Raw genomic sequence first — 27,435 nt, 5'->3', positions numbered from 1 at the left:
GCTACTTAGATGAAGTTAGTCAATATTTTATTTCTTTCAAGGCTCCAAGTGCCCATGGCCCACGACGGCTCATTTCCTTGTCAGAAGTTCTCCGTTAGAAGGATTTGTGGGCAGAGTGTGACCTCCTGCAGTGGGAAGAGCCTGCTCCCAGACATTCAGATAATTTTGCCCAATGACCGTGTAAGAAATGACACCTGTGCCACTCATTGACTTCCACCTCAGGGAGCGATCCAAATATTACACCAAGACCTCATTCCTCAACCAATCCAATTCCAGAAGTCCTAAAAGACCCTGACCCAGGTTGCAAAATTACACACATTTCTCTCCTTCCATGTAGGAAGATAACAGTCCTTGAAATTTTTTCCTGCTGGCAAACAACTTTTCTCACAAAAAGATACACATTTTCAACCTCTTAGTAACCAAGTTTCTCAGCAAAATATTGACTTATGACCTAATATTTGGCTTCAGTCAGGTTTTGGAGCATTTCACGTCAATGCTTGCAATTGAACGTGACAATCAGACATTGTTATTTGTACAATTTCAAAAGGGCATGTCATGTTGAGGGAAGAATTAAGACCAGGTGTGTTTCTACATTTCAAGTGATGCTCCAAGAATGAAAACAAAATATGCTGGCTTAGAGAGAGTGGAAAGGGACTCCAAGAAATGCCTGGTGTGGCCACTCTAATGGGGCACTTGGCTTCCTTGAAGCCACAGGCATTTGTGACTTAGTTTGGCCTTAAGGACAGGTGAGCACAGCTGCATGGAAGCAGCTGCATTTATACTGTTCTGGCCTAAGCTGAGAAGGAGGGACATCCAGAAGGGATGCTGGCAATGGCTCAGCCTCAAATCCCTACTAACCAGGAAGGAAGTGGAGAGGAGACAGTGGGAGTCACCCTTCTGGACCTGCTGAACACTCCACCTCCCTATTTGCCTATTTGTAAACAGGGACTCAGTTCATCATTATATTTATTTATTTATAAATATAGACAGTCTGGCTATGTTGTCCAGGCTGAACTTAAACTCCTGGGCTCAAGCAATCATCCTGCTTCAGCATCCTGAGTTGTTGGGACTACAGGGGCACGCCACGTTGCCAGGCCTCCAATATATTTCTTGTGTCTGCTAGAGGAAGCACGTGGCTGGGTCCTGAATCTGCCTGAAAACGCCAATGCAGGAGCACCTGGAGAGGGTGCTGTGCCACTTTTTGCGATGGGAGCCGGAGGTGGGCTCCAGGACAAGCTTCCTGGTCATGGCATGGGCTTATCTCTCAGATCGGGGGGGTCACCCTTGGAGAAGGCAGAAAAATCTAATGCCAGGGGACTGTGATATTATGGAAACGTAGGGGAGTGTTAACTGTGGAGATGAGAAAGAGAGGAGGATGAACTGTGGTAAATCTTATCCATTTGCTATTTCTACTTAGAACTTGACTGAGCCCTGCTCAGGGTGAGCACAGGAAATGGCCTTGACTTCAGTGCCTCCAAGTACTGGTGAGAATATCAAGCACGAGTACATGCCCAGAGCTCCCTGTGCATGGGGAAGGACGCTTTAAGGACAAGGCCCTGACAGGATCAAATCAGAAGCTCCAACAGTGGCAGGACAGGCCAGATTCCAGCTCTGTCCTTATGAAATACCCTCCATTCCTAAAATGTCATCTTCACTTCCTTGGTATCCCAGAGCTTTCTCAGCCCTTCTCTTTCAGCCCCATTCTGAGTAAAAGGCAGTACTGACATATTTCCTTGGGTTCCCAAGTTCTTCTATTTCCAGGAGAACTTACTGGACCTTGCAGTTGTCTCTCCAATTCCCAGTGTGTCAGAGAGCCTGTCTGAGACATAAGGCTTCTTAGGTCTGACCATGCTGTCAGGAACATTGCAGATTCCAGCTCTAAGAAGTCAAAATATCCCACCCATCATGGCCCTCTTGTCTTCATACAGACTCTCTCCTTGTCCCCTTGCAGAATGAGCTCCATCCTGCCCCACAGAAACTCTAAGCTTTGCTTCTTCCCTGTAGGGTCAGAACCAGTTTTGCATGTAGCCCCTAAAAGTGACGAATCCATCCCTTATTCTGTGCTACTTTATTGACAGGTCTGGCTTCCCCACTATGTGGGGGGATTCCGAATATATCCAGCATCAGCCTCTGGGAGAGCCAAGCATCTCCTCTCTTCCTTGCCTCTCCCATTGCAAGCTCACCGTCCTCCTACCCTGAGTCTTAGCATTTCCCCTAATCCCGCTCCTAGGTTCAGCCCCCTCCTCTGTGGGTGCAGCTTCTTATCTATCCTCTAGTTCTACTAGGAAAACATGTCCACCCCTTTCTCGCCACTCTCCATCCCTTTACCTCCATTTCATAGACCTCTCACATTAGAGGGCTTTGTCATTTCCTATTTATATGAACTCATCTCTGTTGAGGATGTTTTTCAGGCTCGGAAAACACAGAGCATAGGCAGGAATCTAGCTTCCTCTCAACCTTGTGCTGTGTCTGGTGCTTGTAGAGGAAAGAGGGTAAACCCAGCCACCTCCCTACAGGTGACCCTTGACCAAATGTCACAATAGATATTAGATCTGCTATTTTTGCCACTTCCTGTTCAGACCAACTCCTTCTTCCTGTGTCTCCCAGTACTGTCTTGTCCCTACTTCCAGGTGGCCATGGGGAGTTGAGGAGAATAATGTCAGAACAGGCATGATAGCTGGTGAGCTGTTTGCAAATAGATCATTGGCATCTATCTCATAATGCCGAAAAGGTGAAAGGGATGCCTCCGATTTTAGTTCTGCTATTAAAACAAAACAAAAACAAACATTGTATTTCACCTTTCAATGGGTTAAATTATCTTTATTTGGCTAGCTAATTTATAATATTAAATGCATTCTTAATTTCCAGTCGCTGACTCACCATGGATCAATGCCTTAGAATAAGGCTGGTGGAAAGGTAGGCTGGAGACAAGGCTGTGGATACAGCCGAGCTTGCTCCAAACCTTCAGCTCTCTGCAGAGCCTAGGTGGGCATAGACATCCAACTCTCCAGGCCCTTTTGACCCCAGAGAGCCCTCAGGACTAGTTCTGGGGTCCTGGTTATCCAGCACAGGTTTCTTCCAGGAGTTTTGAAACATATTTGCAGATCATGCAAGAAAGCAGAGGTCTGAAAACTAATAAGTGTAAGTGGCCAAATTACATTTCTAGGACATATGGCCTAGAAATGTAATTTGGCCACTTACACAGTGCTTTTTAAAAAATTGGTAATATCTAGTGGTAAAGAGATTGTGAAAAAATGCATGTAATCCTTCATGGTTATAGGCCTCACAAAATGATGCAATCCTTTGGAGAGTAATACAAAAATACAGAACACAAATGTTTAGAGCTGCTCACATCTTTAACCTTTGCAAGTTGGGTTTTAACTGAAAAAGTAACCTAAATGTATCTAAAATCCATGACAAATATTTTAAATCAAGAGCTGACTCTAAAGTAAACATACAGTTTAAATATTTACTATTAGGGAAATACTTTAATAAATTATGGTTCATAAATGTGATAGCATCTTATGTAGCAAATAGTAATATAAAGACTGAAGAAACACTAAACACACACACACACACACACACACACACACACAGGAATACTTAAGGAAAGTAGCAGAAAAAAATAGAATGATCATTATTGATAGATACAGTATTTATTGCTGCTGTGTATATGTGTGAAATGTAATATTCTAAAAGACAGATCATCACCTAATGGAGTGGGATGAGTAATGATTTTCTAGACAAGTGGGTGAAAGTGCTATCTTTATTTAACCTTGCTTCACTGTTTTTACTATCACACACGACACACACCCAATCCAATCTGCATCCCCCATGTGTCCCTGGCTCTACTGGGGAAGTGCCCTGGCCCATCAACAGGACACAAAGGCCTGGGAGAGCTCTCACACCTCTCCAGGGCACTGGCTCCCTGGTAATACTCAAGCACTTGGGAAAGCCTCCTTGACATTTTTGGCCTACTTCTAAACATTTTGCTTCAGTTCATTCTCCCCTTTCCCTAAAAGAAAAACAAGCAAACAAACATGGTCTAGACAAAACAAAAAAACAAAAAAACAAAAAAACAGAGGCAGGAACTTTACAGAAAGGAGGAAGAACATCTTGGCCTGAGAAAAAGTCAAAAGCATGTGAGCATCCATCCCTGGATTTCAGGACCACAGCAGCTAGAGAGACCACCCAGCCTTGTCTTCCAGCAAATGTCTTAGCAAACACATTCCCTTCTCAGTCAACCTGAACTGGAGTGTCACAAAAGGAAAAAAAAAAATAGACGTGGCGAGGGAGTCTGGCTGTAACACTTACAGCATCCTCCCTAACATTTAGAGGAATATGATTGGCCTCTATTTGCTGGAAGAAGCTTGGGCCCTATAAACAAAGCCACAAGTGAGCTGGGATATTGGATGACTTGCTTGTATTCCATGACTTCACACTGGCAGTAAAATGAGACTGCATTGCCTTCAGTTGCTCCACCCCTTTTAGAACTCACTTGGAGCACAACCTTTTGCAGATATCAGCCTTCAAGGCAAGAACCTCATCATGCTATTCCATTCCATCCTAAATGCTTTGGAAACGGACAAGCAGCCATACTGCTCCCCCAAATGAGAATGCTGGTGCTGCAAACACCAGTCAGAAGTGCTATCAGGAAGGTGCACAGAAGGAAGCCAGGCACCCCTTGTGCCAGGTGCAAAGTAGGTGTGGGGCACCCACTGGGTACCAAGGCCTTCAGAAAACTGATCCCCTTTTTATCCATGAACTAATTCTCAAGGGCAGAAGATTCCACTCTATTTACAGACAAAGAAACTGAGGCTCAGAAAAATTAAGTGACGTGTCCCAAACAAGCCTGAATTATGAATAGTGGAGCCATGTCAACTTGAGTTACATCTGGCTCCAAAGAAGTCTGTGCTGTCTCCTCTGCCCTGGTTGGACTCATGAAGAATGGACTAGGGAAAATTCACCTGCTGTCTTTGCTCTTGGACCCCTTCCCAGGGAACATTGCTGGTGACAGATCACACAGAAATGGCAATGCCTGTCTTTCCCTAGCTTTAGAAACAGAAGTAGTTTATGGAGTCACTGAAACTCTGGAAGAAGGGAGGACATGGGGTCTGCCCCTTCTCTGTACATCAGGGACTCTTTGGAAACTTGACACATTCTCACATGTATTCACCACCCATACAGAGTGCATTCTGCCTCTGCTTGCAGCCACCATTTATTCTGACAAAGCAGAGCTCAGCCTTCTCAAGAATCCCAAGTTTTAGTTCCTATAGTCATGTTCATACAACGGCAACACATCACCACATGCAGCCTAAACCCTGGCTACAGTGATACCTGTATTATGTATGCACCATGCCAAATTAGATGCAACAGTAAAAACCCAGACCATCTGCAGAGAAAAAGACAATTTGCAGTCTGCTAGTGGGAGTGTGGCTGGCATGATATTTCTGGAATGGCAATTTGGTGGGGAGAATCGAATGTTTTTAAAATGTGTATATGCAGTAATTCTACCCCGTGGGACTTATCCTAAGGAATTATTCCATTTTCAAAAAATGTTTGCATAAAGATTTTTTTCAAGGCAACACTGTTTAAACTGGTTAAAAGTTGAAAATGACCTAAATGCTCAATAACTGAGAATCAGCTAGATAATGATAGTACTAGACGATGGAACATTATGTTACCAGTAATAGGGTGTTTTCAAAGAGCATTGATTGTTAAGGAAAATTTCCATGGGAAAAAAGAGGCATCCCCCAGCTGTGAACCAGCCTACCAGCCTGGGTTACTGAGTCCAACTGTTTGAGTTTAAATCCCAGCTCCGTTGCTTGCTGCTGGTACAGGCAAATTACTTAACATTTCTGAGTCTCAGTTCCACTGGATACAAATTGGTCCCTACCTCACAGAGTCCTGATGAGGACTGAATTCCTCAATATGTGTGTTGTGTTTAGGATCTTGCTTGACATATGGTAAGTGGTGAATAAATGATAGTCTTACGTTGTTTAGCAGAAAAAGAATCTGTTACACTAGAGTATTGACATTGTGACCTCCTCTTAAATTATTATGTAAAACTTTATGTTTGTGAAGAATCAAAAGTAAGTACCAAATATAAGTCATGGTCATTTCTGGGAGGTGCCATCATAGGTGGCTTTTGTTGGTTTTAAACGTCTCTGTGCTGCCTATGTTTCCTGCAGCCTGACAAGCCTCACCTTTTGTGACTGTGGATATTGAGGGTGACTGTAGAGGCTCAGCCTCCTTCCTTGTGCACAGTGCAGTAGAAAAAGCAGGGTGCCCATTGTCACAGCCCAGCTCCCCAGTGACCCTACTGTCTCAGGGGCTAAGAATTGTTTCCTAAAAGGATGGTTGTGAGTGGGAAATTCCTGAAGGCAAAACACTGTGCATGGCACAGCATGAGGGCTCAATGTGAGTTCCATTTCCTCCTCCTTCCTTCAGTTTCCAGATGGTCAGGAGATCCATCTGTCAGCTGTGATTGAAGCATTTTTCCTCCACCTACTCCCCTCCTGCCAGTCACTCCACCACCTTCAGCAAGTCAGCAACACACTGTGTGAGAATGCAGTATGTATGCACGAGTGTATGTGCATGCAGGAGAGTGTGAGTGTATGTGAGTGTGTATTTGTGTGTGTGAGAATTGTGTATGTGCCTTATATATAAGAGTGAGGGAGATGTGTGTGCATAGTTGTGGATGTGTGGATGCACATGAGATCGTATGGGTGGGTGGGTGTGCATTCGATAATACATAGTAGCGTGCACAGGTATGTACTCATGTGTATGTGTACATGGGAATATGTGAGTGTGAGTATGGGTGTGTGTGTACATGTTCAAATAATGTATGTGCATGACTGTGTTTGTGTGTGAATGTATGTGAGGGTGTGAGAATTATGTGAGTGTGTGCACATGTGTAAGTGTGAGGGAATATGTGTGTGTGAAGGTGTGTGAGTATACATGTGAGAATTGTATAAATGTGTGCAGGATGATGAGTTTGTTTACATGTGAGTGTGTGTATGAGTGTGTGTATGATTGTGAGCACCACTGCCCCCAGGGAGGCAGCAGAGAAGAGGACTCAGGTACCAAGCTGCTGGAGAACTATGAAGGGTTCAGAAAAAGTGAGCCTTCAGCTGGAAATGAAGAGCCCATCACTAAAGAGAAAACAATGGAGAGAGGTGATGCAAAATTAAAATAATGTGAGGTTGTGAGGCAGATCATTGGTGGGCCCAGCTAGGAGGCTGCCAGGAAACCCGCTACCCAAAGAATGAAAGGTAAAGACTTTTTATCTGCATCAGACTCTGGACCAGCAAAAGGAGGCAAACCAGGACAGGCTCAGTGTAGGGGGAAAGAGATTGCAGCTGAACTCTCCACAATAACTGAAAAAGCTGTTTTCCTGAGGGTCCACAGGGCACAAAGTCAATTTGGCTGCTGGCTGCAGCCCAGAGTGAACAGGATGGAGCTGGACAATGAGATGACATAACCAAAAGGCAGAAAAGGCCATCTGGCAGCAGGATGTCTTCTGGATTGTGTGGCGTGTAGAGCACAGACATGAGGGCAGCCCTTAGCTTTGTCATGGAAGTCCAAGAGAGGCCGCCCATGATCTGGGCAGGAGAACTGAGAGGATGGAGGTGTCCCCAGGCTACAGCAGTAGAACATGGCTCCTAATGGCCATGTGCCAGGATTTCTGCAAATGACTGCCTGTCCCATCGTTGTACAGGGTAACATAGTCAATAGTGAGGAGCGCAGCAGTGGGTAGAGGGAATGAGAGTAATTTTGCATTTCAAAAAAGGCCACCAATGCCTTTTTCTCATGAGTTTCTTTTTTTTTTTTCTTTGTATAAATTTAAAGGGTACAAGTGCAGGTTTGTTACATGAATATATTGCATGGTAATGAAGTCTGGGATTTTATTGTAACCACCACCCAAATAGCCTACATTGTACCCTTTATGTAATTTCTCATCCCTTACCCCCATCCCACCCTCCCACCTTTCCAAGTCTCTAACGCCTATTATTCCACACTCGATGTCCAGGTGTACACATTATTTAGCCCCCACTTACAAGTAAGGACATGTGGTATTTGATTTTCTGTTTTTGAATTATTTCACTTAAGATAGTGACCTCCAGTTCCATCCACAGTACTGCAAAAGACATGATTTTATTATTTTTAATGGCCGAATAATATTCCATTGTATAAATACACACACACGCGTGCGCACACACACACACACACACACACACACATTTCACATTTTCTTTATCCAATCAACTGTTGATGGAAACAGGTTGAGTCCATATCTTTGCTATTATGACTAGAGCTGCTATAAACATATAACTGCAGGGTTTTTTTGATATAATATTTTATTTGAATAGATACCCAGCAGGGAGTTTGCTGGGCAGTTGTACTTTTAGTTTTTTGGGACATCTACATACTGTTTTCCATAGAAGTTGTAGTAATTTACCTTCACACCAATATTATAGAATCATTCCCTTTTCTCTGCATCTTCGCTAACATCTGTTATTTTTTGTCATTTTAATAATGGCGATTCTGACTGGTGTAAATGATTTCTCACTGTGGGTCTAATTTGCATTTCTCTGATGACTAGAGATGTTGTGCATTTTTTCATATGCTTGTCGGCCATTTGTATGTCTTTGTTTGAAAAATGTCTATTCATGTCCTTTGGCCACTTTTTAATGGAGGAACAGATATCCAGAATTTGTAAGAAACTCAAACAACTTAACAACAGCAACAACAATAACAGAAATGTCTTTTATCTTATGTTATCTGCCCTTTGATTTTTAAACTTCCTTACAGAATTTTCTATCCTAGTTCATAGAGAGCATGGCAAGAACAAGGCAGACAATGTCTTCCTGTAGCATCCTTGGCCAGCTAGCTGAGCCCTCTGAGCTGAATGCCCTCACCTAGAAGACAGGAATAGCACGCCCACCTCACACACTTGTCACAGGAAAAGACAGTGTGTAAAATGCCTGGTGCATTGAAGAAACTCAAACAACAACACATTATTCTCATCATCTTAACAATCATTATCAGCATTATTCTATAGCTTAAAGTTTGGATCCTGATGACAATGTCATTACCTTGGAATAAATAACACTTGAACTTGTCCTCAACCATCAGACTAGTAAATCAGAAAAACTGTTACACTAGGCTGGGTCACAGTCTTGGCCCAATTACTGATTTCATATCAATTTATAAAAATGGAAGAGGCACGTAGATGGTTCCTAAAGTCTTCTCCAGCTCTGGCATTCTCAGCCTATGCTCTAGATTAGTGGTTCTCAAAGTGTGTTTTCTGGACAAGCAGCATCAGCTCACTGAAAAACTTCCAGGAAATGTAAATTATCAGGTCCCATCCCAAGATTCAGTAAATAAGAGACTCTTGGAATGAGGTCCAAAATACTGTTATCCTAATGCATGCTAAAGTTAAGATGTAAAGATTTAGACCTGGGGGTCAAATAATTTCTGATCTTCTCTTGAACATAGGTTTAGAAAGAAAGATAGTATTAAGGCTCCAGGGTGTTGAACTGGAGTAATAAGTGGAATAAAGGAAGCCATAGAGTTGAGACCAAGGCTACTGAAAACAAGTTTTAAAGGAAAGTAACACTGAACATCTTGAGAACTCTACTTTTTGCTTTCCCAGCCACTCTCTTCCCTTACCATCAATTCCATTCCCTGAATTTCTTAGAAGGTTCAGGATAAACGTCCATGCTCCAAATTGTGTATATTTTCCACCCAGGGAAATTGAGGCTCAAAAAGAACTGTACCCAAGGCCACAGGATTAGCTCTTGGAAGAGCTTCAATTCCTCCTCGGATCTCCTTGACTGCAAATGGCCTTCCTCTCTGCCACATCAAAAGTTCAGCATCAGAAGCCCCAAAGAGCTGAGTTAAGCCCCCTAAGCGACTGACTCTGTCCTCATGCTGTTTTTTTTTCTTTTTTTTCCCCTCTTCTGCTGCCAGATTCTTGTCAAACTTTTGTTAATGACATCTGCCTATGGCATCTGACCCTACGGAGCCATTAGGGCTGCATTCCCTTTTGGGGCCTCCAGCACTTTGGGAGGAATCGTTTTATTTAGTACACCAAAAATTGTCCTAGTAAAATAAGGTTTCTTTCCAAGAAAAAATGAAGCTGGTTTGGTATAAAGGAAAAAGAAAAGTCCTAAGTTAAAAAAATCAATGCCTCCTTTCTCAAAATCTGAAATTGTACACTATCAGCAAAACTAGGGACTATAAACAACTTGTCAGTAGGGAAAAGGGACACATTGATTTTTAACGATTTGTCAAAATTTTAAATTGTACAAAGACCATGATAAACAATAATCTAATCTGAGTTATTCCATGGGAAAAATTAAGCATGACCTAAAAGAAAGAGTAAATTAGTGTGCCTAGATACAAAATAGATTACAAAGGGAAAAGAATACAGAATGAAGAATGCCATTCCAGGGAACTGAAACAACTTAAGAATACATGAATTCGGGGTACACAGATGACAAACATACATGGGGTCAAATAGCCCATAAGGCACTGGAACAGGACTGTGCAGATACTCTCTGTGCGCCACGCACACACATACGCACACACACACACACACACACACACACTCGCAGAGAAGACTGTAAGCTCCTCGACCATGCATGTCCTGTTTGCTCCCTTAGAATGATGGCTGGCATGGAGTTGGTGCTAAGTAAATATGTGCAAAGTGACTTAATAAAAGATGAAGTGATGAAAACTAGAACCTGGGAAACCCGGAGGCTTGATCTTGGCTTGACTGAGCTGCTGAACGGGGCACATCCTGTTTGCCCGTCCAGCTCTGCCCTCCACCCTTCTCCACCCCAAAGTCTCATCCAGAGGCTTCACGGACAGCATCAGTGAGCACCCTTGGCCTCAGTTTCTAAAATTCAACGACACCATTTGTTCAAGCAAATGTTCTCAAACTCAGAAGCCATGAGAATCACCTGGAGGGCATGTTAAAACACAGATTGCTAACCTTCCTGTTGCCCAGCTTCTGATTCATTAGCTCTGGAGTAGATTCCAAGAATGTACATTTCTAACGAGTTTCCAAATGATGCTGGCGGTGTTAGAACAAGGCCCACCCTTTGAGAACTGTAAAGTTAAAATATACTTTGCAAGTCATTGTGCTCTTTCCCTCCAGTCCTTTTTGAAAATGTGTTTTTTTTTGTTGTTGTTGTGATGGTGGTTTTGAGATGGAGTCTTGCTCTGTCGCACATGCTGGTGTGCAGTGTCATGATCTCAGCTCACTACAAACCCCACCTCCCAGAAACAAGTGATTTTTGTGCCTCAGCCTCCCGAGTAGCTGACACTACAGGCATGTGTCACTGTGCCAGGCTAATTTTGGTATTTTATTTTATTTGAAGGTCTGGGATACATGTGCAGGATGTGTAGGTTTGTTACATAGGTAAACATGTGCCATGGTGGCTTGCTGCACCTATCAACCCATCACCTAGGTATTAAGCCCTGCATGCATTAGCTATTTATTCTGATGCCCTCCCTCTGCTCCCCACCCACAGGCCCCAGTGTGTGTTGTTCCCCTACTCGTGTCCATGTGTTCTCATCGTTCAGCTCCCACTTATGAGGGAGAATATGCAGTGTTTGGTTTTCTGTTCATGTATTAGTTTGCTCAGGATAATGGCTTCCAGGTTCAGCCATGTGCCTGCAAAGGACGTGATCATTTTCCTTTCTATGACTGTATAGTATTCCATGGTGTATTAATTTTTGTATTTTTAGTAGACTAGGGTTTCACCACGTTGTCCAGGATGGTCTTGAACTCCTGAACTCAAGTGATCCACCTGCCTCAGTCTCCCAAAGGGCTGGGATTACAGGCATGAGCCACCATGCCCGGCCCTTTCACATCACTTCTGATCTTTACAATAAATCTGGTAAGATCTGGTATTATTAGTCTTATTATTCAGGAGCCCATTAATTTCTTCAAGATCTCACAGCTGGCAAAAGATGGATGCAAGTGTCAAATCCAGTTCTTTCAGACTCAAATCCCATTCTCTATTCACTACGCTATGTTGCCTTAACTGAGCATTTGACTTTGCTGAAATAAAGTTTAAGTGAGACCCATGAAATTGTACCCTGAGGCCAAGGTGGCTTTGCCATCTGAAGCAGCTTCCTCTTAATATCTCTTTAGCCACAAAGGGTTATTGGGAACTGGCAACAAGAACTGTGCTGTGAGGTGAGAGAAGCAGGAAAATTGCATGCTATCCCAATTAATATTAATGAACATCCCCCACTTCATGTGTTGGAAGACCATCCCTGGGGGTTTATATGGAAGAGCCTCATCCTCTAACTCCATCTGTGGCTAAGTATTCCTTTATGGCTTTTGCTAAAATGTCAGAGCTTACACAACAGCCTTGGAGCACTGTGAGGAGCTATAAAAGAGGTCACATTCTGACCAAAAAGATACAAATGGACTCTCATTCCTCACAGCTGAACAAGCTGTGGGCTCTACTGGTCAGAATTTACAGCTTTATAAAGTCAAAAGACCCATAAAAGGTCACAAGTAGAGGGGCTTTATAGGGATAGCAGGGGAACTCCTGCCCAGCCTAATGGGGGCCCTGCTGGACAGCCTGGGGGCACTGACATCTCTGTACTTACCAGGGAGTCCCTCTTATGACGTCCCCATGTACCTGAGGCCTGGCATCTGGGCTACATGGAATAGGTCTGAGTCCTCTTCTATGGGAGAACTCCTTGAATATTAGAAATACCAAATTCTGCTGCTGAGGATTATTTTTTATTAGGCCTCAAATTTCTGTTTTCTTTTTTTCAGTCTCAGGAATCATGCTTTTCAGAGTTCTTACTCATCTTATTACTCTTCCTGATTTGAATTAATCCATGTCTCAACACCTTCTTTCTCTACTCCTCCACCTCTCTCTCTCTCACTCTCTCTCTCTCACACACACACAGACACACACAGACACACACAGACACACACACACACACACACACACACACACACACACACTACAATTTCAAAATAGGGGATCCAGGGCTAATCTTAATATTGTCATGTTGCAGAGGGAAAAGACCTATCAACTTTTTATTTATTTTTTTTTTTTTTGAGACAGAGTCTTGCTGTGTTGCCCAGGCTGGAGTGCAGTGGGACAATCTCGGCTCTCTGCAACCTCTGCCTCCCAGGTTCAAGTGATTCTCCTGCCTCAGCCTCTTGAGTAGCTGGGATTACAAATGCATGCCACCATGCACAGCTAATTTTTGTATTTTTGGAGTGACAGAGATTCACTATGTTGGTCAGGCTGGTCTCAAACTCCTGACCTTGTGATCTGCCCACCTGTGCTGGGATTATGGCGTGAGCCACCATGGCTGGCCTGAGACCTATCAACTTTTTATTGGAGCACCCCATCCCAGTGGAAACCACTACTTCTACCCAAATATGTTTTATCTTATTGGTGATGACAAAACAATGATAAGAATGATAACAACAGGAATAAAAAGACACAAAACTGGTGAAAGAGACAGCTAATTTTTGGGAAAATGATTTAGATTTTTGAGTTTTACATTCCTTATTTGCAAAATGGAAACACCACAAAGTGTTTTCATTGGTGAAAATAAAGTGCATTAGCACAATGCCACACATATCAATTTCTTTGTAAATGTTATTTTTCTTTTTCTCCCTTTTTGCTCCTGAATAAACATTATGCCAATAAAGTGAAAATAAAAATAAGCTAAACAAAAATCGCCAACAATCTGGCCGACATCATAAATCAAAATTATTTTCATCAGAAATTTCTTCTTGATTTTAATGTAATCAAATCACAAAACATTTCAGTTCAAAATGTAAAAACTTAAGTCATAAAACCCAAAGAAATACTATTCAATGGAACAAACAATGGAATCAGCCCATGTTTACAGCCAGCACTAAGGTGAGGCGTATCAGACCTGGGTACAAAGCAAATTGCAGGGCAAAGGAAATCTGAAAAGTAAAATTAGATTTAAGGGAAGTCAACATCCTTCCACTTCCTCTAATGAGAAGTTTGAAAATAATCCAGGTTAGCATGATGGCATGGATATTGGTTTGATTCCAGATCTTACTCTATCAAATTATAAAAATCATAAAAGAAAGTAATTGAAGAATTCATAACAAGATTTGCTTGGCAATGCTCAAAACCCAAAGCAGAATAATTTAATAAGGGAGGCACAGTGGGGGCTTTCCTTGATCTTGATCTTTGGACTGTATTATCCCAAACCCATCATCACCAAACAGAATTAAGCAGCAAGGAGTTAGGAAGGGGCCAACTTAGTCAATTGTGTGGCAACTGGCTCCACAAAGACTGACTGACTCTGCCCCCCACGAGGCCCAGGGCAGAGGACCCCTGCCCTCCTCTGCTCCCTCCTTGCCCTCGCTGCAACTGGACCCCAGCAATTTTGCTGCTCATTCGTGTTTAAGAAAGATGCACATGTATGCATTTCTGCCCACTTTCATTTCTTACTCATTGAACATTTACTTCGATTTTTGAAAGGGTAAGAGACTTTGAGTAAGCGCTTTATCCCTGTGCCTACCCCTGCCCTAGGCCATCCCTGGGGACAGAAAAATAAATAAGAGGCAGGCCTCACCCTAGAGAATCCCCAAGTCTAGCAGGGCTGTGACACAGCAGGGCACTGAGGGTTGGATGGCATCTGGTGAGGCTGCACTCTGAGATGCATGGTGTGGTAATAGGAAAGGGAAAGCCCAGCAAAGGCTCAGGAGAAGTGAATGCTTCTGTTATGGCCTGAGGGATAACCAGGAACCAGCCTGGCAGGCAGAGAAAGAGACTGGTACGCCAAGCAGTGTGCAGGAGCTAAGGCTTCATTCTGATCACGGGTTTCTTTCACTTCTGCAGAGTGTCACAGGATAATGACAAGGGTGCTAGAGTGAGAAGAGTTCAATACTGACTCAAGCTTGATTGTCAGCAAGTCCCTTGCCCTCTCAGAACTTCAGTTTCCTCATTAATGAACTGGTTGTGCTGAAGCACAATTGAGCTGATGCACAGGAGAAAACCCCATACCTGGTCCATGCCAGGTTTCTCTCATGGTAGCTGTTGTGATTAAATTAATCTCCTCATTGTCCAAACATTAACATAAGGCCCCAATGGAGGAAAGGAAGACCCAGGAGAAAATAAGACAGGATACAAATATCTTTTGCTTTTGAAATAATATATTGTCCCAAGTCAGTTTTTGTCTTCTCTTCTAACTCAGTTTTAGGAGGAAAACTGTCACGTCCACGTTTACATATTAACTGAATTCAGCACTAGTAAATGACTGGATAAATACATGAATGAATAAATGGATAAAAGACAAAATATTCACAGAGTAAATCACTGCAGAAATCTATATTTAAAGAAGAAATTTACATATCTATCACTTCTCATTATTAAACAACCATGGATCTCTAAACATGATCTTATTCCATTTCCCCAATTAGCTGCAATTTATAATGGCAACACACAGGAAAGAAACCTTAAAAAGAAAATTAGTGCTTTTCCACTCTAGTCCCCAGAATTATAAAGCAAAACAAAGCAAAAATACATACATACACAAATACCTATGTACAAATAAAAACAGAAAGAGAAACAAAAAAAAACACAATAAAAGATATGAGAAAAGTAGAAAAATACGAATTTATTTTTAAAATTTTAAGCAAATCACAAGGATTTGATGAAAACTAATAATGTAATTCATTCAAAGCCCTGCTGTTGGCAATATGCAGTAATAATTCATCAAGCGCTTTAAATGTTTATATCCTTTTTGGCACCATAATTCTACTTTTGAGAATTAGACATATAGAAATAAATGCAGTAACTGAAAAATATTAGGCATAAAGATGTTCTACAATATTATTTATAACTGTAAACACTTGGAAATGGTCCAAATGGAAATCAAGAAGGGAATGTTTCAATAAAATTTTACATCAATTTACACCTATTTGATAAAATACTAATTAGTCACTAAACAATTTTTATAAAGTTTTACCACATTGTCAGAAAAATGCAGGATAAAATATATTTTCTATAGCATTATAATTATATAAAATGTTTGCAGAAATTCCAAAAAGGCTAGACAGAAATACACAACAGGATTCCTGGAACTACATTTAGGTGATGAGAAAAGAAATATTTTTAAACTTTTCTTAATGGGAACATATTACATGTAAATCATAAATGTATAACCTAAAGATTTCCTCTCGAAACTGCTTATTATTTTTAAAGTTGATATGGATTGGGGGAGATTTGAGTGCATCTGGCATTGGGTGGACTGCAGAGTCAAAGCATATGAAAAAGGCTTAGGCACATTTTAATTGGCCAAGGCCTACAGAACTCAGAAGGCTGAAGCCCAAGACCATGGGAAGGATATTGATGACGCAACCGTGAAGCAGTGAAAATACCACTGCCTTCATTCTCCCACAAGGAAGCTACACGTTTAGTAGAAATAAACAAGGGTTTTGTTCACATTAAGTTCAACTGTTTTTTTCTGCCTAATTTCCTTTATCTTCCTGTACCTTTTATTTCTGGCTTGCCAGTTTGCTCTCACATTCTCACAATTTTATTATCTTCAAATTAGAAAAGGAGTTGAGGCTTACAGATTATAAAAATGTGTTCCTAACATGACTATCTTGGAAAGCTTCTTCTAACTTTACTAAGCAGAATGTATCCCCGCTCTGGGCATCCAAATTCTTTCCCACATTAAACCAATCACAGCCATTTACTGTCCTCTAGAACTTAATTCCTTGACAAAAAGATTAAGTCTGAGACTTCATATTTGAATGAAGTGATAGTGAATACACAACACAAAAATTCACAGGATGGAGCTAAAACAGTGTTTAGAGGGAAGTTTATATACAGCTCTAATACTTATATTAGAAAAGAAAATAAATGTAAAATTAATGATGTAAGTTAAAACTTACATTAAGAAGCCAGAAGAAGTATGAGAAAATTAGAACCAAAGTAAAATAGAAAAAAAATTTTATGTACAAAAAAGTTGAAATCAATAAAATATAAAAACAACAATGAAAATCAGTGAAGGCAGAAGTTTGTATTTTTGAACAGAAAAACCATGCTCAATCATAGATTGGAAGATTCAGTATTATAAAAATATGTTTTCCCTGAAATGATCCCTATATGAAATGTAATTACTATCAAAATCTTGATAGGCATTTTTGAGGAAATTGACGACATGATTCTAAAATTCAAGTGGAAATGTAAAGAATCGGAAATTGCCCAGACTTGTAAAAGAAGAACAAAGTTGAAGGACTTACAATACCTGATACAAGGAATTATTTTAAAACTTCAATAATCAAGATATTTTTGTATTGGCATAAGAATAGGTGCATGGATCAATGGAGCAGAAAGAGTCCAGAAACAGACCAACACATACATTACCAGTTGACTGTAATTGAGGTATCCAGTCAATTGATAAACTACAATTTATTTTAATAAATGGTGATAGTTCAATTGAATAAAATGAATAGGCAATTTACAGACTAAGAATTATATTTGTAGTACTTATATTTGATCAAGGACTTCTATCCAAAATATATAAAATAATGAATATAAATCAGCAATGAAAAGATGAAAACCCGAACAAATATTAACAAAAGACTTAAGCACATATTTTATGCAAGAAGATACATGGATGGCCAATAAGCACATGAAAAAACATCAGCATCACTAATCCCCAAAGGGAAGCATATTAAAACAATAACCAGATTCCTGTTCATACCCACTAAATTAGCTGCAACCAAAAGCACTGGCAACACTAATGCTGGATAGGACATTCAGAAACTGGGACTTACAAGTATGCAAGAAGTATATTACCAGAGCGGGTGCAAAAGAGCATCACCACATAGGACAGTTTCATAATGATCCAGGAATTTCACCCTTTCAAATTTAGCTAAGAAAAATGGAGACACATTTCAACAAAGTACTTGTATAATAATGTTCATATTGTCATATTTATGGTAGCCCTGAATTAACAACAACTAAAATGTATGCCAATTGGAGAATGAATAAACAAATCAAGGTTTATTCATACAATAGACTACTATTCACAGAAAAAAAAAAAAAGTACCCATATCCACAACTCCATGGGTAAATCTCATAGACATTGTGCTGGGTGAAAGAAGGAAACACAAATACATATATTCTACATTATTCCATTTATATGAACTACAAGAGCAGGTAAATGTGGTGCTAAAAATCTACAAGTGGTTGTCTCTGGGGATGAGGAAAAACGTTTAAAAAGTGACAAAAGAAAATTTTTGCAGGTGGTGGAAATAGATACGTTGTTTGGGGTGATTATTACAGAATTGCATAAATTGTCTAAACTCATGAAATAGACACTATATGTGCATTTCAATTATATCTCATAAAAGACTAAGTGCTATTGCCTCTTTAAAAAATCTTTTTCTAACCTATAGTAGATGCTAAGACAGTTTGCTGACACCTGCTGAATGTATACCTTGTGCTACAATCACATTGGATGCTGTACCAGGCGTCCCCAAACTTTACACAGGGGGCCAGTTCACTGTCCCTCAGACGTTTGGAGGGCCGCCACATACTGTGCTCCTCTCAGTGACCACCAATGAAAGAGGTGCCCCTTCCTGAAGTGCGGCAGGGGGCCGGATAAATGGCCTCAGGGAGCCGCATGCGGCCTGCGGGCCGTAGTTTGGGGACGCCTGCCTTAGACACTATAGATTGGTATACTCGCAACTAATCTGGACAAGCCTTCCTCAAGTATCACAGATGGTTTAGAAAGGAGAATACACTTGTTCCAAGCCACAGACTAGGTTGAACATAGAATTTAAACACACATTTTCTAATCTCTAAAAGGAAGAGGCTACTCAAACTACATTTCTTGAATGGATAAGTTCATAAATGAATGAACAGAGAGAAGGTATCATCCACATTGCAAAATGGATATAGGGTCTTTTGGGCATGTACATAAGATATAGAGATGAATGATTACCCAGTGTGAATGGCTGAGAGGGAAGGAGACTTACAAAATCCCTGATCCATACTGACTTGGAAGCAGAGAAAGTACAGAATGTCTTTCTTGGATCATAGCTACAAGGACTCTTGCTGTTGCAGAAGGCAGTTTTCTTGCTTTGCACCACACAGGGCTATCTACTCTACATCCCCTTCCATCATCTTGGTCAAACTCTCTTGATCTTTGAATCTATCATCCCAAAAGTGCAAAGAAGTGCCCACCCATATAAGCCTCGCCCTACTCCTCAGTAGGAATTTCCAGCATGCCATGGAACCAGGAGCTGCCACATACAAGACCACCTTCCTCACCTTGCCATTTCCAAATGGATGGTTCTCTGGGTGTCAAAGTTCCTGATGGTACTGTGACAGACTGCCATCCTTCTAGGGATCAGCTTTTCTGCCACAGGTGTAGTCACAGACACTAAAGCAGGGATTGTGTGCAAGGAGAGCAACCCTGTCACAGAGCAGAAAGGAAGAGGAAGGGAACAGATGGTGCCAAGAGGTGATGCCTACATGCAACCTAGTGCAAGGGCAAGCATTAGACCAGGGGTGGAAATAAGATTTGTGAGCCCCCTTTCTTTCTGCATTTGCATTCACACTTTACGACTTCACTATATTTACTGAGGGAAAAGCACCACATTTTGTTACCACCAAACGCTGGCCTAAAAAGCTATTTCCCTCTGAAATATACTATCTCCAGCCACAGGATCTGAAACAAGCTACTCGTCTATTTATTCAAAGAACTCAATGAGCAGTGAAGATTGACATTTAAACTATTAACACTATATTTTATTTGACAATGTTATTAAATATTAGGTCTGATTTATGGAAAGGCTTAATCAATTGGTGGCCCAGGTCAGCCCCAGCACTGCACAGAAATTGGGTTATGCTGGATGTTGCTTGATGAAGTTGATCAAGCTAAAGAAAAAAAAAATTCCATCAGCAATATTAAAGTCTGACTTCATGTGATGAAGTTATTATCATATAAATTTGAACCATTTGCCAGCTCAATTCTGCATCTCCAAGTTTCCGTAATGGATATTTTAATAGTTGGAAAATCAAAAGATAAAGTCACAGACTTCAATAACCTTCGCTACGACACAGGGAAGGAGCAGTATGACTGCTAAACATGGGAGTCAGGCATATATCTTGCTACCTTGGTGTCAGAGAGGGAAGGGAATAAAAGCACATGTAAAGAGTACAAAAAGGGGGTGGAAACACATCGAGGTGTAGAAAAGACAAGGTTGCCACCCCATGGGAAGAAGCACAAGTAGAACGAGGTTTTGGTGACCGTGTCACTAATTACTCACATCCATGTGAACCTTAGGCAAGTCACTTAGTTTCTCTGAGGCTCAGGTCCAGTTTCTACACCGTGGAGATAAGAATCAAGCAGTCTGTTTCAGATGAAAGCATGAATGTATGTAAATAATCTGGCCCAATGCCTGGGATGTAGAGATTGCTCAATAGATTTCAGAGGGAGACCAGGCCAGACCAGCAGTAAAGCTGGGTCTCAGTGCAATGAGGGAGAAATTTCTAGCCCACCAGGGACAGACCTAGAGAACAAGAAGGGGCAGAGCCCTAATGCTGTTAGATGGTGCGGAGCTGGATGATATACCCCTAGAGGTGCCTATGAGCTGTTAAATGGCTGCAGCAGGAGCTTCTTGGTAGATAAGTCTGTGCACTATTCGCTTATATGGAGTTAGAGGATATGCTACCTACTAACGGTGCCTGTGTGCTATGAGAGGATGCACAGCTAGGGGCAATGTCCCTGGTTTGCCCCTGTCTAGACCGGGAGTCCTCACACTTTTTCTGTAAAGGACCATATCATGGATATTTTTGGGTTTTGTGGGCCATATCTCTTTATCATAACTACTCAACTCTGCTGACATAGCAGGAAAGCAGCCATAAACAGCATGTAAATAAATGAGTTGGGCTGTTTTCCAACAAATCTTCATAAAAACAAGCTGTAGGTCAGATTTGACCAGGAGTCAGAGTTTGCCAATCCTTGGTCTAGTCTTTCCTTGGTCCTGATAGGTGCAGGTGGCTCAGAGAAATGGAAGCAGCCTCTCTCCTCTCACTTTGTGACGTCTTTCAGCACCAGGAAAATCTGCTTCCCAAGAGAAGGTTATCAAGAGACAAGCCTGACAGGAACCCTGGAGCTATTTCTCTTGTCCCTTCCATTATGAAATCCAAGGAGGGTAACCTGTTAACTGATGACAGGAACCTTGTCTCCGATTTATCTGCCTCTGCTCAGGCAGACAGCAAATAGATGACTCATTCAGGAGCAATCCTGTATTTATCGAGACTTACTGGGTGCCAGGCATGTCTGTTGTGAAAATGGTGTGTTGTAGTCTCTTAATAAATAAAATTCTCTCTCGTCCCAAATTCTTCCATATTATCCTCATCAAAGCCTGATAATGTTTCACTTGTCCCTATCTTAGTGGCCACCGGCATGATTAGAAATCCTATATTTGCATCCTTTGCTACTGATTTTTTTTAACATTGTTGTATTCATGATTAAGACTCTAAATATCACCAGAGGGTTAGTGATTTCCTGATGCACAAGGGGTAGTTAGAACGATAAGGAACTGTTTCTCTAATGACTTATCTCCAGGTTTGTCTCCTTCCAGAGGCACAATGGTATCTGTCAGCATGAAGGAGTAGGTCCCAGAGGTGAGCCAACCAAGACATAATCCTTCTCCGATTCAGATACTGTGGACAAGTGATCACTCTAAGCAATTCCCCACCTAAACTGGTTTCATGTCATTAAAAGCCTTAGCACTCCCAAGGAGAAAATAATAGCAGTTATTCAGGGTCACCCTCCATACCAACCTCCTTAACTTTTGCAGCAATTAAAACATTGCTTCACTACCAAATACTCCCTGAAAATGGAGCTGAGTCACCAAAGAGCAACTGAAAGTTCGAAGTGTGACTGTCCATCAACTGCTAAAGAAGCTTCCAGGAGAATTCCCTCAGTGGGAGTCTCCTCACTTTTGCCAGGCTGCTCACACTGCATGACAGCAGGCTCTGTTTGGGATTGGGAGAGGCTGTTCCTCCCTGAATACTAGGCCCATAATTTCCTACTTGCTGGATTTGTTCTTTAGTTTCTGGATTCAAGTTGCCATCTTCACTTACAGCACAGCCATCTCCAGCCTGGTCTGCTCTGGACTCAGGGATTCACAAGATTACTGAAGTCATAGTCTGAGAGCAGGGGAGCAAAGGGGCCACTCCATAGGAGTAGGGAAGAGGACAGATTTCAGACAAGCATTTAGGTCCAATAGTCATCCAAATAGGCACACAAAGAAGGAGGATTTGAGAGTAAATCTGAGCTTTTCTTCCAGTAAAAAAATATGCAGCACACTTCATTGTCTGACAATACCATAAACTCACTTTTATGACACTAGTTATAAAAACCTTAACATTTGTCTAGTGCTGGCAGACAGTTTTTTTTTCTTTCTTAGAGATCCAAATGCAAGAGAGAGATTTGTGATCCCATAGCCAGCTTGGAGTTCGTAAAATGAAGGTATCATAAAAATAATCCATCCTATGTACTAAAAAAGATTAGACTAGATACCATGAAGTGATAGGCATTGATAAGAAATCCTTTGTTTTTGCATTCTTTGCTACTGATTTTTAACATTGTTGTATTCATGAGTAAGACTCTAAATATCACCAGAGGGTGAGTGGTTTCCTAAGTGCCTCCAATGGACAAGGGGTAGCTGGAACAATGAGGAAGTGTTTCTCTAATGATGCATCTCCAGGTTCATCACCCTCCAGAGGGCTCCATGCTGTGTGTTGGCCTTTCTGAGCCATAAGCAGGCACATGTAGCCTGCAAAGAGGGAAGAGGTCAGCACCTGTGAGAAGACAAGCACTGCCTTGCTTGGTCTGGACTTACGCACTTTTGGAAGAGTAGGGAAGTAAGCAGAATGAGATTAATGACAACTTTTGCTTCAGGATACCTGTACATTTCTCCAGGAATGGCTCTCTTTCTGAATTAACTCATTAACTAATTTTCTAAAATCTCCTGCTCATCTAAACTTAACACCAACGCTGACTTAACAACAATGTCCTTCTCTCCTCCCTGATGCTCTGAGTCCGCCCCACCCCCGCCCCGTAGCAACCACTGTAGTGAATCTTGTATTTTATCATTGCTTTGGATGTGTGTATGTGTGTATTTTATACCTTTTTAAGAGGGTATAATATTCTCTGTTATCTTCTATTAGTTTGCCCATATGAAGTTGCCCTTAATGTTTCATTTTACTCAATATTATTCTGCTAAGATTCATCCATTTCATTGTAGACAATATCTTTCTTCATATTGTTAATGGTCATTTGGATACTTTCCAGGATTTCATTCTACAGGAAGTGTGACTGTGGCCTTTCTTGTCTCCAACAGTGCATGTGGACATTGACTTTGGGTGGATACATGGGAGTGTAATTGCTAGGCCATACGGTATGTGAGTGTCCCATTTTATAAGGGAATGCTGAACTCTTCTCCAAATTGTGCTGAGCACACCCCCACCAGCAATTAACCACCTGTTACTCCACATCTTCTTCACCACCTCTCATTTTGTGCCAATCTAATTGCTGTAAAATGATATAATCTTTATGGTCTTGATTTTCATTTTACAGACCACTATAATAATTTTGAACATTTCTTTGTTTGACTATTGGCCAATTTGTGTTGCCTCCTCTGTGGAAGGCCTGTGCAAGTCTCTTGACATTTTTCTGTTCAGTTGTTTGAGTTTTTCTTATTGATATATTCTTGATGGTAATCTTGCATTATATATGTATTGAAAATATCTTCTACCTGGGTGTGACTTACTTTTTTATTTTCATTAAAGTGCCTTGTAATGAATAGAACTTTAACAAAGTCAAAAGTAGCTATCTTTTTTTTCCCTAAGCTATCTTTTTTTTCCCCTTTTTTTTAAGCATTATGTAATGAATCTTCATAATATCCTGTGTGGATGAGTATTGGCTCTCTCTGAGAGTCAAAGAAAGCCGGGAAACGGAACTCAAAGTCCATTTGGCCCAGGCCTCACATGCACAAAAGGCCTTAAATCAACTTTGTGTTCATTATCTTCAAATGAGGTCACCTACAGACACAAAGATGCACTGTCAGGGATGAAAGAAGACCCTGCAGCTTAAGGCTAGAGCACCATCCTTTGCAGTGCAGTGAGAGCTAAGAGGTTTTAGTAAATCTTGTAAGCATGAGAAATAGCACAGTTACACAGCATTCTATAATTATTGTCAAAGTATCACTTTATTAAATCCAAACATCCAAAATTTAGCATATGTATTTTCAGATCTTTTAAGTCTCTAAGGAGACCCCCAAATGGAAAGTTGCCCATGTCTTTCTCAACTCCATGAGTTCCCAGACACAGAGAATGGTGTGCTCCATTTTATAATGTTGGTAACTTACAAAACTGGAATTCACACCTAAATGTTGCAAGTCCCAGAGCTTAGACACATTCTGCTGTTCAATGTGGCTAAACGGCAAGGAAAAGCCATCCTGAGCATGGGATCCTGTACAAGTCATCCTGTGTATGACCGCCTTCCCAGCGAGCCTCACTCTACATGGCACCACACCCAGCCTGCTACAGGATAGAGGCTGCACTCTGCCTGATGCCCATTTGTTTCCAAAGCAAAGGGGGACTCTCTCTCCAGACCCCCTGGGACACATCAGGGAGGGGCGGGCAGATTGCTAAGGACCATGAAGGGCAGGGTGGTGGGCCTTAGTGACCCCAGAGCTTGCCCCAGGCTGTCCTGACATCCACTGCTCTGCAGGAAGGCCAGGAATTACTGGAGTGGCTGGAGGGCAGCACAGAAATGAGTGTGTATGTGTGAGTGTGAGTATGTGTGTATGTGTATGACAATGTGTGAGTGCTACTGTGAGGGTATGCATGAGGAGATCCTACAGAGGTGGAGGGATGGGTCAGGGAGAGGAAGGATGGGAGGAGTCTATTCAAAGAGGCAGCGGTGCTGGCCAGGGAGTTGTACATCTCTCTCGCCCCATTCTCTAATGGCTTCAGGACAGCAGCCATCGCATGTGGGGGTCACTGGACAGGAGGACCCCACCGCCAGCAGCAAAATCATAATACCTGCCTTCATCCCACCACGTTTCGCTTCATTGACCTCCAAGGGATCTATAGCTGCATGGTGGATAAATGCCAATTCCCCAGCTTGGAACCCAAGAAGTCATAGTCAGAGCCACTCAATCCTCAGCTGTATAAGAGGATAATAACGCTGAATCTGAGTCACTGTGGGAAATTGACTGAAACAAATGAGCAATGTCTAACACTGCTGAAGAGCATCATGGCCTTTCTCCTCCCTTCTTGCCTCTGGCCCTGGGATCTTCCCACTTGTTCTCCCAAAGTTTTGCCCAGTACAGGCTCTGTCTCAGGCTCTCTGCCCTTACCCCCATCTCTGAGGCACACCTCTTCTCAGAGTACAGCCCCAGAGATGAGCCCAGCCCACCTGGCTGACCCTTTCCATGTGCAGACTTCCCCAACCAGACCCCCAGGCCAGCCCACAGTGGGCCCACCCTCTCCCCAACACCCTTCTTTCACTCCTGCATCTCTTGCCTGGTACTCTGCTTCTGCTTTTGCCAAGTGTTCTCACCTAGGGTGCACAGGCCTCTCAGTACCACCCTCCTATGAGTCTCTGAGGAGACTGGGCCAAGGGTTGGGCTTAATCTGTCTGCTCCTCCCCAGCCAGCACCACTCTGCAAACTCGGAAGGTCCCTAAGGAGCAGACACTGCTTCTGCTGCCCAGAAGGGGCATCCACCTAAAGAACGTGTGCAATGGATTGCCCTGCAGGTGACAGGGCTCCTCAGAGGCAGATGCCCCTGGAGGTGTCTTGCACCTGAGGGATGACCACCCCATGGCCCTGTCATAGCACATCTCCTGCCTACCTTCCTGATGCCTTCTGAAGGACTGGACACGCAGTTGTCAGCCCCTCCGTTCTTGCTAATGGTCCGCCAGAGCTCAGCAAACGTGCTGTCCTGCTCCAGGGGGTTGGTGCCCTTGGCTCGGAAGTACTCATATACGGCAGAATCCCGGACGGTGCCATATGACATCTCCACTTGTTTGGACAGGTCCTGGAAAGTCCTGAAATGTAGAAAGGCAGTGAGGCGTGCGTACATGCTGTGCATTGCAAACTGCAAGGATACAAATGAGCTGCAAGGCTCTTCTGAAGTCCAAGCCCTTCATGGCCCACTATCCACACTCTCCACTCCCCATGCCCAAAAGTTCAAGTCCCTCATCCCGGAGTGGGACTTGCAGGGCCTCATTCGATTACAGGTATGTTTTCTCAATGTGGATTAATTCAATAAGATCACTGAGCACCTAAAAACAGATTCTTTACTGAACTAGAGGGATAAAATGATGAGTAAGACATGATTCCTGCCTTCAAGTAGCTTACAATCCAGCTATAGAAGCAGACGTATAGACAGAGAATCACAGTATCAAACAGTCAGGACAACATGAGAGGCTGTATGCTGTGGATCTCCAACTCAGACACCTGCAGAGGCTGGGCAGGAACGAGACCTATGTTGGCAAGATGGACATTAATGATGGCTGGCCCGTGACACTCAGAGACAGCAAGGGGAAGAAATGCACTCAGAGACCAACTCACTCAGGGTAAATTAAGAGGCCTCCCCTCCAAAGCTTGCAGCTGAGCTAGTGGTCTAGCCAATTATTGACTTCAAATGCTTCCCTCCCCATGACCTCCCCAACCAATTTGATTTTTGAAAAAATAAAGAAAATTGAAGTTTTTAAAATCTCTCCTGATTTGAAAATGTTGGCAATTATTTAAAAGATGATGAAAAAACCAAAGTACTTCTGGGGGCCTTGGGTTTGCTGTCCTTAGAGGAGCGGCAGGTGCACATTGGAGTGGGGAACTCATGAAGAACGGCCATCGGCAGCCCAACAGCCGACTCAAGAGCAGAATTCAGAGCTAGGAGCAGAGGAGGAGACTCCTCTGGGGAAGGATGAATAGACACAGCAGGAAGGACGAATTGCTATGAAGATTTTACTTGTCTCAGAAGAGCGTACCAGGCTCAGCATGTTGAGAGAATGCCATGTACCAAACAGAATTGCAAAATAAAAAAGCCCAGTGGGGAGCCAGCCCCTCTCTCTGGGTTCCAACCTGATCATTCTTTACTTACTTCTCTTCTAAAAATCTCAGTCTCTCCTCTTTATCAACCCACATCACCATCCCTCCCTCTCTCTGAGTCACTGTTTCCACAGGAAGACAACAGTCTCTCAACTGGATCTATACAACGCTCCATCTTCTGGTCTCATTTCTGGCTGTTCTCCCCACCTGCACACAGCACCATAGCCAGCCTTGAAATGAGAAATCCCACACACTCCCCAACCGTGGCACCAGGCCACAGTGCTCCCTCTGCCTAGAATATC

The 27,435-nt window shown here is 42.3% G+C and overlaps 1 protein-coding gene across 2 annotated transcripts in view; it reads right to left on the bottom strand.

The window, feature by feature from the left end:
• Positions 1–27,435, bottom strand: part of GRID1 (glutamate ionotropic receptor delta type subunit 1) — a 779,700-nt gene that overhangs the window by 21,834 nt on the left and 730,431 nt on the right. For both annotated transcript variants that reach the window (XM_039478468.2, XM_074382193.1), the window contains one exon: positions 25,932–26,127. In XM_039478468.2, coding sequence (XP_039334402.2) covers positions 25,932–26,127 — 196 coding nt within the window. The remainder of the gene's footprint in view (positions 1–25,931; positions 26,128–27,435) is intronic.

Source organism: Saimiri boliviensis, chromosome 12 (genome assembly GCF_048565385.1).
Source record: "Saimiri boliviensis isolate mSaiBol1 chromosome 12, mSaiBol1.pri, whole genome shotgun sequence".
In the NCBI taxonomy this organism is placed as follows: domain Eukaryota; kingdom Metazoa; phylum Chordata; class Mammalia; order Primates; family Cebidae; genus Saimiri; species Saimiri boliviensis.
The sequence above is the reverse complement of the archived record's forward strand: the minus strand, read 5'-3'. Positions and strand labels throughout refer to the sequence as shown.